We start from the raw sequence: 12,161 nt of genomic DNA, 5'->3' as shown, positions 1-12,161 counted from the left end.
TGCAAAGTGAGCTCAAGGCCAGCCTGAACTGCATGGTGAGACCCCGTCTCAGAAAGACAAAAATAATAATAATAACTTGCACCTGTCACTCCTGCCCTTGGTGGCGGAGGCTTGACGTGGAAGCACTGCGACCATGCTGAGTGGCCCTGAGCCCCAGGCCGTTTGGAAACGCAGGCTTCATGTTTCTGCTTTGTCAGTTTCCTCTCACAACCGCTTTACGCAGGTTAGGTGCCCAGCCAGAGCGAAATGTGTTGCGTGCTTTATGCAAAGCATTTCCCCAGCCTTTGTTATGGAAAGTCTGGAGGCAGAAAAGTGAGGCCGCACAGGGAGCGCCCACCCAGCCACTGCCTGGACGGGTTGCCGTGTTCGCTTTGGTGCCCGCTTTCCCTCTGTCCACTCCTCAGTTCTCTGTGGCTCCCACAGTGACGCTGACGCAGTGCATCAGCCGGGCCACGGTAGTGCCGCTCAGACCTGACACAGATGAACTTAGGGATAGAAAGCAACTTCACTGGCTTGTAGGACTGAAGGGTCCCCAGGGAGATGGCTTCTGGTGTGACACCCTCAAGGGCCTGGCACACTGTCCCCCCCGTGGCAGCGCTGCTGGCCAGGCTCACGGCATCCCTTGGCCACTCCTCCTAAGAGGCCAGCCTGTTCCTCAGGGCCTGGTAAAACGCAGGGGCTGCCCTAGTGCCCAGGCCTCGGCCCCATGCCAGGACCCAGAGCCCCACGTGACCCCAAGGAAAGGGAGTGGCAGGATGGCTCCCCAAAGGAAGGCGGGGGTGTGCTCACCCAGACGGGGTGTGGGTGCTGAACACGGGGAGCATGGGCTCTCCGCCCTGCTGCATGTGCTCCTTGGGAACAGAGGGAGAGGCCCGCTGAGCCGCACTCAGTCAGCTCCACGTGGCCCGCCGTGGCCTCTGCCTCCTTCAAGGCAGGCGTTTCGCTGGCCTCCTCCCCTCACGCCTTACGGTGTTGCTGTGAGCCAGGGGCTGAGAATAAAGAGGAGGCCACGCTGTGCTGCATTGGGAGGAGCCGCCTCTCCTCTGTGTCTCCTTCCTGCCCTCCCTCTTCCCCTCCGCAAGCGTCTGGGCTGTGCTCAGCACCGGTGCTGGGACACGCCTGTGATGAGCGCACGGGCTGGAGGTCGCCCCTGTGAGTATGGCCAGGTGTGGGGACGAGGTCTGAGCAGAGGCCGCCGTGTGGGCCTGGCCCTCTGGGATGCAGAGGCCCTCCTGGATGAATCTTGACGCGTCAGTCTCAGGCAGCTGGCATGGACACCCCAGGCAGTGCGTCAAGGGATGTGTCATCGGCAAGGCAGCTGGGCGTTTCCTCCCGTCGGCACCCCTCTGCCAGGGTTGCTGGGGCGGAGGCACCAAACTCCCTGCCCCACGCCCAGTGTCACTGCCCTGGCAGACTGCACGCTTGGTGACAGTCTCTGGCTGGTGACCACAGTGTAGCGCTGCGCCCTCAGGCTGCACGTTTTGTCCCACATGGAGGAAGGGGACAGGCCTAGCCCTTCTGCTCAGCCAGTAAGGGCCCTCAGAGCCGCTGAGGACAAGAAGGCCTGCAGGTACACTGAGGGAGTCAGCAAGCACCAGGGAAGAAATCATCCAGACCCTCCCTGTGGCCCGTGAGGTGTCACGGGGGACCTGGGCCTGTCTCCTCTGCCGGGCCCCTCTTTCGGGTGTCACCATTTACTTCCCGAGACACACTGGCCATTCTCTAAATCTGGCTTAGTTTCTGTGTTGTTGCCCCCACCCTAGTGAGCGACTGGGCCGCATTTGAGCTGGCTCTGCACTGTTCGGCCTCCTGTCCGTCCGCCCTCTGTCAGCAGCAGGGCGGGCTCGGTGTCTGCCGTGTGGAGGGCTGAGGCCCTGAAAGAGGCTAGGGCAGGGCCTAGGATGCGGCGAGCACCGCAGAAGCGCTTGCTGTTGGGATGAAGCAGAGGAGGCGGTTGGTGAACATTTGTTGGAGGTGACGGCATCGTGCTGGGCACTGTCTGCGAGACCTGAAGCCAGCGCGATGTCCGCCACCCAGACTGCATCTGGAGTTGTGGTGGCTGTTACCACTTTGGTTTTTTTGTTGTTATTGTTGTTATTGTTGTTTTTTGGTACCAGGAATTGAACTCCTGACCTCAGACTTGCCAGGCAAGCGCTTATGCCACTGAGCTATATCCCTGGCCCTGCCACTTTCTTAGATGTTACAAATCAGAGTGGAGGCTGGTGCTGGTCCCGATGGCATTCAGACAGCCTGGTGGCGTGGGGCAGAGCAGAGGTCAGACCCAGCAGCTCACGGGCTACTGGCCTCTGGCTGCTCTGACTAGCAGGGCTGGGCAGTGTGCCACACATTGAAGCAGAAGCCTCACGCATCGCTGGGTGGGACCAAGCCAGGTGGAATCTGGCCACTTCTAGCCCTTCTTCCAGGGTTGCCTGTCCTGCCCCACGCGCAGGGTCCATCGGCAGATGCGTGCGGCAGACGCCTGTCTCCTGTCGCGCTTGTGCCCTTGTGTTGTGTGCACTGCGGTTGTTGGCTGATGCTGTGGCGTGTGGACCGAGTGATGTGCCTCACAGAGCCTGCCCTTCCTTCTCTCTCCTAGCTTTGCCTTTGGCTCCCTGATATCTGCTGTCGACCCGGTGGCCACTATCGCTATCTTCAACGCACTGCACGTGGACCCCGTGCTCAACATGCTGGTCTTCGGAGAAAGTATTCTCAACGACGCCGTCTCCATTGTTCTAACCAAGTAAGTGTGTGCGGCATGGCAGGATGCCGTTCCACACAGCTTCCCATCCAGCGGCCTGTGCCCTGGGCGATCGGCTCACCTGCTGCCTTTCTCCATCTCCAACAGCCCTGACAAGCCATCCTGCACCGCAGGTACACGTCAGGGTCCAGGTGGTTAGGAGAGCAGAGCCCACCGTTCTAACCTCCCTCTTGGTGTGGCTTCTGAGTCCAGCCTCCCATCAGCATCACAGAGAGAGCTAATAGATGTGACCTTTGCGGGCCACGCCCTCCTGGCCTCTCATTCAGCTGGCCTGGGTTGTCGCAGACCTTCCATCTTAGGGCGTCACCCAGGTGGTGATAACAGCCAGTCCGGGATCAGCAGTGGGCAGCGTTGTTGGAGACGGAAGCAAGAAGCATGGGAGTGGGGCGTAGCTCGGTGCTAAAGTGCTTGCCGTGCATGTGCAAGGCCCTAGGCTCCATCCACCGTGCAAACAAAAAAGCAACAGAGCCTACTCTCCCACCCCCTCGCTCTGGCATGGTGTCTTCACCTTCACAGCTGTACACTAGGTGTCTTGCTGCAAGATGCGGTTGTGTAAAAGCCACTTGGGTGTATGTGCTGCCGAAGCAAGCACGTTAAAGCCGCTTTGGAAATGGCAGGTCTTGTTCAGATGTTCCCTGGCATTACTGCCTTATCTGTTGGGGTCTGAGAAATTAAAGCCAAATGTCAGAATTCTCTTTTTTTTTTTTTTTTTTGGTGGATTTTTTTTTTTTCCGGTACCAGGAATTGAACTCACGACCTTGCACTTGCCAGGCAGGTGCTGTGCCGCTGAGCTAAATCCCCAGCTCCCTAATTTTTTTTTTTTCTGGTACCTGGAATGGAACTCATAACCTTGCACTTCCCAGGCAGGTGCTGTGCTGCTGAGCTATATCCCCAGCCCTATCGGTATTCTTATGTTGGAATAAAATGGTGTTCTGTAGTGGAATGAGCCAAGGGGTTTGGTTTGGTTTGGTTTGGTTTGGTTTGGTTTGGTTTTTTTTTTTGTCTTTTTGAGACAGGGTCTCTCTGTGCAGTTCAGGCTGCCTTGAGCTCACTTTGTAGCCCAGGCTGGTCTCAAACTCACCGTGATCCTCATGCCTCAGCCTCCCAAGTGCTGGGATTACAGGCGTGCGCCCCCACACCTGGCTTGTTTTGTTTTTGTTGGTACTAGGGCACAGAGCTAGGGCCTTACACATGCTAGGGAGCTGCTTTCCCACTGAGCTACATCCCTAGGCCAAGCCTGGGTTTTGAAGTCAGGACCCCGGATTCAGGTCCTATTGGTTCCAACTGGCTATGTGTTTCTGGACCAGTCCCTCTGGGAGCTCCTGGTTCCTCAGCTATAAAGTGAGGCTAAGAAGGCCTCAGCCTAGGACTGAAGAATTGGTGGTTAAATGTGACACTATGTGAAATATGCAACCCTGTCTTTCCCCAGCCCTGCCTCCAGTAATTTCTGCCATTTTGGCCTAGTTTTCCTACCTTTGCAGGCAGAGCTTACCGAGTATTGCTTAATTGCAAAAGGTACTCACTAGTCTTTTTTTTTTTTTTTTTTAGTTTTTTAAAAAGAAACTGAATTTTAGAGTATTTTGTTCTTTTAAAGGTAATAATGTGGGGCTGGGCATATAGCTCAGTGCCATAAGCACCTGCCTGGCAAGCACAAGGTTCTGAGTTTGATTCCCCAGTACCCAAAAAAACAAAACAATACAAAACAAAACTAAGGGTAATAATGTGTATGCTTCACACAAAATTTAGAAAACCACAAACAAAAAAGAAAAAAAAAAGCTATATACATCCTTACTACATAGGGATAATTATGGTTAACAACTTGAGGTAAATATACATATATTTTACTTAAATGAGCTTATATCTCAAATAATAAAAATTTCCCATTGAACAGAGTTAATAAAATAATCCTCAGCTGGGCTTGGTGGCATATACCTGTTATCCTAACACTTGGGAGGCTGAGGCAGAAGGATTCTAAGGCTAGTCTGGGCTACATAGAGAATTTGAAGCCATCCTGAGCTACATAGTGAGACCTTACCTTAAAAACCAAAACAAAACAAAATAAATAATCTTTTATAACATTATCTTACTGGCCATAGAGTGTTGCTTTCTTTAGATTTACTATGATGTGACACATTCTCTCACTGGCTTTTCCACATTTGTCTTGGCACAGATTTCTGTAGCTTTGTTAGGAAATTACCATACATCATGCTGTAAGACCTTTAAAAAATCAGATGGCAATATTTTTTCTTACCTACGATCTGTTCTGAAAGCTGCTTAGTTCTCCGGTTTTTACTTTTATTTCATACCCTGGTATGTATATGGAACATTTGTGCTAAGGAATTTTGCCCAACTTGGAGGTGGCATCCTGAGTTATTTTTATACATTAAGAGCTAAACTCAACCGCTTTGTCTCTGATTTATTTAAAGAAAAAATCTGTCAGAGGTAGGGCCTTTTGTGAACTTCCCCAGGTCTTGCTGATGCAAAAAGGCCAAAGAACAGGGGGTATTTGAAAAAATGAGAAATGATGGCATCGTTGTGTGGAGACAAAGGTTCTTGAGGCCAAGACCACCTGTACTGACTGTTCCCGCAGCTGGCTTTGTGGACAGCATGCACCTGGCATTCCCACCACCTCCTCCCCGCTCTGCCGGGCCCTGGGGAGGTACAGACTGGCTCAGAGGTCGCCTCACTCACTGGCTGCAGTGTGCGAGCAGCTGCTCGGTTGTCTCTGTCTCGGACAGGGCCCTCTGTCAGCTGCTGCGCAAAGACCAGGGGGACTCAGGAACTTGGTCCACGGTAGGTGAGAGCTGCTTGTAGGGAAGTAAACAAGAGGCACCGGTGACTGCAGGATTCCAGGAAGGCTTTTCAGTGCAGCTGTCTGTGCACCAGGCCTGGGCGAGCAGGGCACGCATTCCGACAGAAGCCGGGGGACAGGTGTGGCAGACCTGGCCTCTTTTCTGTTGGTACCACCAGAACTCCGGCGGCTGTGAGCTGTTGTCTTCGTTCCTTGGCTAGGGGTGGAGTCACATGTCATAGTTAAGAGGAATATTGTTTCCAAAGTGATCTGACACTTTCATCTTTGCAACTCAGAAACAGAACAAATAACCACATTTTAAGTGCTGTTTCCTTCCTAAGTACTACCAGAAAGGAAAGTATTGTCTGTTCCTTTATTCATTTTAAATCATTTTGAGTTTCAGTCTGTTATAGTGACAATTTATTCCCATACCAATTGCAGTAGAGGAAACTTTACATTTTCTCCTGCGGCTACTTGAGAGTGCAGAATGGATCCTGAAGCAGCATTGTCCTGTGCACCTTAAGACAGGAGATGCTTAACTGTAAGAAGTAACGTGTAGAAAAGAAAAAAATAACAAAACAAAACAAAAAAGAGAAAATTTAAAAAAGAAAAGAGTAGCCAGGCATGGTGGCACACACGTGTAATCCCAGCACTCAGGAGGCTGAGACAGGAGGATCATCATAAGTTGGAGACCAGCCTAGGCTACAAAGTGAGCTCAAGGCCAGCCTGAGCTGCATAGCAAGACCCTGTCTCAAAAAGACAAGAAAGAAAAAAGAAAAGAAACAAAGGATTGCCAGATCAGGAAGAGCCCAAATGTGCTTTCTTGACCTGGAGTTCCGAACCCATTGGCCTTCCTGGACCTGCTGTTAAGATGAGTTAGTCTCTTTGGGCTCTGGCTCCCTCAGTATAAAAAGAAAACAGCAAAAGCACCCTGTGTTTAGCTGGTAGTGGCGAGAGCAGCAGCTGCACGCCACACACGTGTGGTCTGCTGTTCCCTGGGGCAGCCTGTAGGTGACAGTGGCCTTCCAGAGTCCTTCTCCAAGGAGAGCCGTGTAGACTCCCATAGTCCCCAGGATGAGCTGTTAACCTGTGATCCACAGAGAAACAAAGGACCAGGGGGAGATGGTGTGTTCAGGAGAGGCTAGAAAACTTGTGTGAGGAAAGGCAGATTTCTTTCTCGTAAGACTTCTGAGAACCTATGTTATGTTATTCTTAGCTATGCCTCTCCAGAAAAGGCTTCCTCAGGTCTTTGCCCAAGCTTCCCTTTTGTCAGAGAGTCTTTTTTTTTTGTCTTTTTGAGACAGGGTTTTGCTATGCAATTCAGGCTGCCCTTCAACTAACTTTTATAGCCTGGGCTGGGAACTCCGTCACGCCCAGCCTGTCAGAGATAATTCTGCTTGAAAATGAAACGAGGAAAGCTGGGCACAGTGGCACACACTTGTGGTCCCAGCACTCAGAAGACCGAGGCAGGAGGATGGCCATGATTTGATGCCAGGCTGGGCTGCATAGTTGATTCAGTGCCACCCTTCCGTGCCAGACTGCGTAATGAGATCCTGTCTCACAAAAGAAACAAAGAGCAGAAATGAAATGATGAAGCTGAGTACTGCTGTTAACAGTTCTTGGTTTTATTGGCGGCCTCAGTGAAAACACGAGTGTCTGAAGTGTGCCGGGCCATGCCGTAGATCCCAGCCGGATGGACAGAGGCTCCGGCCTCGTCGAATGACTTGCTGCGGCTTTTACCTGTGGCGGAGAAGGCCGCCTGTGAGGACCTGCACATGGGCTGCCTGCATGAGGGTGTGGGCTGGATGTCCTGAGGGAGTGTCACTGACCCTTGCTCTTGGTCAAGGGACGGATGAGAGAGCTAGCTGGGCCCTGGGTTGACCCACAGGGAGATGGCAGTGACAGTGGGTCCACCCTGAGTAGGGAGGGCATGAGGTCGGGGAGGTGAGGGAGCCCCGTCCTGCTCAGCCTGGGCTTCCTCCTGGGCCATCACACACTATCCAGGAGTGTGGAGCAGGCCGGGAACTGGCCGGGTGAGCATTGTAAAGGGGTCGCTCGGCTGCTGAATGCAGACCTGGTGCAGCAGCAGGACAAGTGACCACTGTGAGGTCGGCAGGCACTGCCCGGGTAGGGGAGAGAGGCGGGGGAGGGAGAGAGGCAGACACAGCTGAGAGCTGAGGACCGGATGCGGGGTGCAGCTGATGCAAGGACAGGAGAGAACGGAGCTGAGAGTCTGGAGGACTGAGTAGGAGGAGGAGATTTCCAGCAGATAGCTTCGTGTGTGCGTGGCATGATGCTTTTCACAGGGGCTAAAGTAGGCAATTGTGTTTCATGGCTTCAGACATGTTGGTCGTTCCGTTACACTGAAAGTTCCCTATGTTCTCCTTCCTTTTTTTGGTTCTCCTTCCTTAATGCCCCCAAAGCCTCCCTCTTAACCAAAAGCCCCTGGTGCTGCTTCCCTTGGACTTGCAGCCAGGGCTTCAGTGCCAGCCTTACCCTGGGCTCCCTGTACTGAAAGCACTTCCCACTGGCTCCTGGCCTTCAGGGTGAAACGCGGTGCCATCCCAGGCCCAGCCGCCATCCTACCATCCTGCTCCGTGTTTCAGCCACACGAACCCGTGCGCGCGCCCATGACGTGCACCATGTGCTTGGGCTCCCTGTCTCCCCAGTTGTGCATGTGTGCTTTCCCGGGTGTGGGGTGCCTTCCCTCCCGCGTTCCCTCAGGACTGCGCCCCGTCTGAGGTGGACCATCTGTGTGTCTGCAGCCCTTCGCCCTTCCCCCAGACCGGCATTCGCTCTCGTCCTCCTTTTCTCCCCTTAGTCTCAGGGGAGCACCTTGACGACACCTACTTTGCTCTCGTCTCTGAGCCCCAGGAACTAACATAATACCTGGGGCAAAGTAAGTGAGTGAATAAACATTTGACTAACTGAATGATAGAGTGAACGAAAGAGTGAATAAACATGAAATAAGCGTTTCCTAAATTAATGCCTGAGAACTTTGTCTATAACATTTTAACTTTTTTCTGTTTTCCATTTCCTAGCACAGCTGAAGGTTTAACAAGAAAAAATATGTCAGATGTCAGTGGGTGGCAGACATTTTTACAAGCCCTTGGCTACTTCCTCAAAATGTTCTTTGGCTCTGCAGCGCTCGGCACTCTGACTGGCTTGATTTCTGCATTAATATCCTTTTAATGTGATGAAGCGGAGGAGATGCCCCTTGATTACATCCTTCCCCAGCTACTTTTTCCTGTCCCTTAGGGGGCCGATTTTAACCTAAGGTTTGCTTTAAAGGAAGATTTTTATGCTGAGTTGTGGTTTGAGAAACACTCTATAAATTAAACTTAGGGATTTTAAAATTGAGCTTAGGAAATGTAGCATGTCACTTTTCAAAGCTTAAAAGGCACCTGTCCTGCTGAATGTGAAGTGTGACTTGGAGGGCTTCTCAACTACCAGAGGGCAACCACCATATGCATGTGACTTTTCCACTGTCTGTTTGCATAGTAAGAAAACTAGAAATAAATTTTTCTTTGAAAATAAATTGGAGGGGCCAGGCGTGGTGGCCCACACCTGTAATCCCAGCACTTGGGAGGCCGATGCAGGAGGATCGCTGCAAGTTCAAGGCCAGCCTGGGCTACAAAGTGAGCTCAAGGCCAGCCTGAACTGCATAGTAAAACCCTGTATCAAAAAGACAAAAAAAAAAAAAAAAAAAAAAAAAAAAAAAAAAAAAAAAAAAGAAAGAAAGAAAGAAAGAAAGAGAAATTGAACAAAATCTTTACCCCACTGAAAACAACTATCTGGAAGGATTGGAAAAGGGGCTTCCAGAGTGAGCTCCACCAAAGTTACTTGCAGATTTTATTGCTTAACAACCCTTGAGCTTTTCCAGCCACAGAAGGAAAGGCTTATTAAGGCAATGACACCTTTACTGCCACTGAAAATTCATCGTGTTTCAGCGCCTGCCTGGCAAGTGTGAGGTCCTGAGTTTGATTCCTAGTACGAAAACAAAGGGAAAACCGTGTTTAAAATAGGAGCAAAAAAATAAAATAAAATAGGAGCAGGCACCAGACCACTTCTTCGTGTGCCTGAGCTGCATCCCTGGGAGGAGGCCGCTTGGCCCTCCTCCCCGAGCAGTTTGTCTCACAGATGGCTGGAAAAGACTTGCCTGGCTACAGGCGTGTTTTTCTCCCATTCTGTTGAGTTTCCCCATCAGCTCTTTTGTCCAGAAGTTAAAAGCTCTATTGAGTTGGCTGACAGCTCCTCATATTGTACCAATAGACAGAATGGAAAAGAACAGAAAACTTTTTGCAGTTCAGTATTTTCCTCTGTATTTATCTTTCTCAGAAAGTCTGTATTATCTCAAAGCCAAGTAAATGGGGACTCAGAGCTCTAGTATGGGCTTTGTGAGCAGTGTCTGAGTGTAACAGACTCTGCACCCACAGGCCTGTGTGTGGGAATGGCCAGTCACTGTAGAAGACCTCAGCAGTCTCTCGGTGTACCCTGGGAGGCGGGGCGGTGGTAGGTATGAGGAAAATAAAAACAAGAGACAAGAGCTGGGGTCAGACAAAGTTGCTTCTTATCTGATGCGCAAGAAGACTGAACAACAATAGTAGGGGCACTTATTTATACCCTTTCAAAGTTAGTGTCATGAGAGGCAGTGTTGCCTAGCAACTGAGGACTGAAATTGTCCAGGAGGGATGTTTTTCTCAAGACTGAGGTGGCTTCACTGCTTGAGGCACTCTGGCTCTGTCCTGCCTCCACACATATGGCTAATTTCCAGCTCCAGCCGTTCCCAACAAGTCACAGGGGTGACAGTTCTTCAGTAGGACATTGGGTCCCTGCAAGGCAAGATGGTAGCTGACCTGGGTGATCTCTTCTGGTGTCCTGGAAGGTGGTGGCAGTTTGAGTCATCCTTAGGGTGTCTGCAGTCCTGGCATTGCCAGCACATTCCCAGTCTTCTGCACCAGCTCTTGTTTTCCCTTCAGTACTAGGGATGGACTCCAGGGTGTGCTAGGCAAGTGCTGTACTACTGACCTCACCCATAACCCGTAGTCAGCAATTTTTTTTAATTTATTTATTCTTTTTGTCTTTTTGAGACAGGGTCTCCTATGCAGTTCAGGCTGGCCTTGAGCTCACTTTGTAGCCCAGGTTGGTTGCAAACTCTCAGCGATCCTCCTGCCTCAGTCTCCCAAGTGCTGGGATTACAGGCGTGCACCACCATGCCTGGCTGGTTTTTTTTTTTTTTTTTTTTGGTACGGGGAATCAAACTAATGACCTCGTGTTTGTTAGGCAGGCGTGCTGCTGAGCTATATCCCCAGCCCAGCATTTTTAAAGGACTTGACTTAGGCTGATTTTAATTTCCCCCCACCATTTGTCTCAGGAATCCTTTAGCATTTTGTTAGATTCTTTATAACAGCAGTCTCTTTACAAACAAAAAAACTCCCTAATAGTAAATTTTCAGTTGTAACCTTGGAATGTTCAAAATCTTTTGTATTTGTTTGTATATTTGAAAGGCAGCCAGGCATGGTGGCTCATGCCTGTAATCCCAGCACTTGGGAGGCTGAGACAGGAGGATTGTTCCGAGTGCAAGACCAGCCTGGGTTACAAAGTGAGCTCAAGGCCAACCTGAACTGCATAGAGAGACCCTGTCTCAAGAAGACCAAAAAAAAGGGGAGGGGGAGAAAAGCAGCAATTTCATGACATCTCTGCATCTCCCATCGAGTGCCCCAGATCGTTTTCCTTGACACTTGCCGTTTACGTGTTAAAGCACATTGACTTGAGGAAGACGCCCTCCTTGGAGTTTGGCATGATGATCATTTTTGCCTATCTGCCATATGGGCTCGCAGAAGGCATCTCACTGTCAGGTGAGTGATGGAGGTCTGGATGTGCTGTGACAGTGGCTCGTTCTGCCTGGTGAAAGAGCTTTTGTCAGTTAGGTCACTTTGAGTCGTGAGAGACAGAGGCCCATCTCAGAAGGACTTAGATTAGAAGAGGGATTTGTTGGTTCCCAAGGGATAATACTGTGAATTCCGACCTGGCTGGATCTAGGGTCCCAAATAGTCACACTGGTGTCACAGTCACAGTTCTTCTTTCTGTCACTGGTCCTCACCCGTCAGTGAGGCTGCTTCATAAATAGGTAGGCTGTGGGAAGGAAGTACTCTAGAGATTTCTGTTTTACTGATGAGAAAATCTGAGGCTGATAGAGATGACGTTGGCCCAGGGCCTAGCAGGAGTTGGTGGAACAGCTACTCATAGGTGGTGGTTCTGACTCAAAAACTGATGTGTAGGCTGGCCATGGCAGCACATGACTACAATCCCAGCCCTCAGGAGGCTGAGGCAGGAGGATAGAATTTGAGGCAAGCCTGGGCTACACAGAAAATTCAAGGCTGGCCTGGACTACATAGCCAGCAGGCTTATCTCAGGAAAACCAAAAACAGAAAAAAAAAAATCTGACACTTAAAGCTAGTCAAGAGGCTGAGGTAGGAGAGTTACAAGTTCAAAGCCAGCTTGGGCAACTTAGTGAGACTCCATCTCAAAAAAACCAAAAAGAATAAACGCTCATTATGCTCCTCCCAGACAGATCATCATGAAACCACATAGATGGGCTAGTTGCGGGGG

At 50.6% G+C, this 12,161-nt stretch overlaps 1 protein-coding gene across 2 annotated transcripts in view; it reads left to right on the top strand.

Annotated features, from left to right (window-relative positions):
- Nucleotides 1-12,161, top strand: part of Slc9a8 (solute carrier family 9, subfamily A (NHE8, cation proton antiporter 8), member 8) — a gene marked incomplete in the record, with an annotated part of 75,300 nt that overhangs the window by 40,418 nt on the left and 22,721 nt on the right. For both annotated transcript variants that reach the window (XM_005392327.2, XM_013518263.1), the window contains 3 exon segments: nt 2,597-2,740; nt 8,591-8,729; nt 11,302-11,407. In XM_005392327.2, coding sequence (XP_005392384.2) covers nt 2,597-2,740; nt 8,591-8,729; nt 11,302-11,407 — 389 coding nt within the window.

The sequence above is a fragment of the Chinchilla lanigera genome, unplaced genomic scaffold (assembly GCF_000276665.1).
Source record: "Chinchilla lanigera isolate Chin_1 unplaced genomic scaffold, ChiLan1.0 scaffold00044, whole genome shotgun sequence".
NCBI lineage: Eukaryota > Metazoa > Chordata > Mammalia > Rodentia > Chinchillidae > Chinchilla > Chinchilla lanigera.
This window is presented reverse-complemented; position numbering and strand designations above follow the sequence as displayed.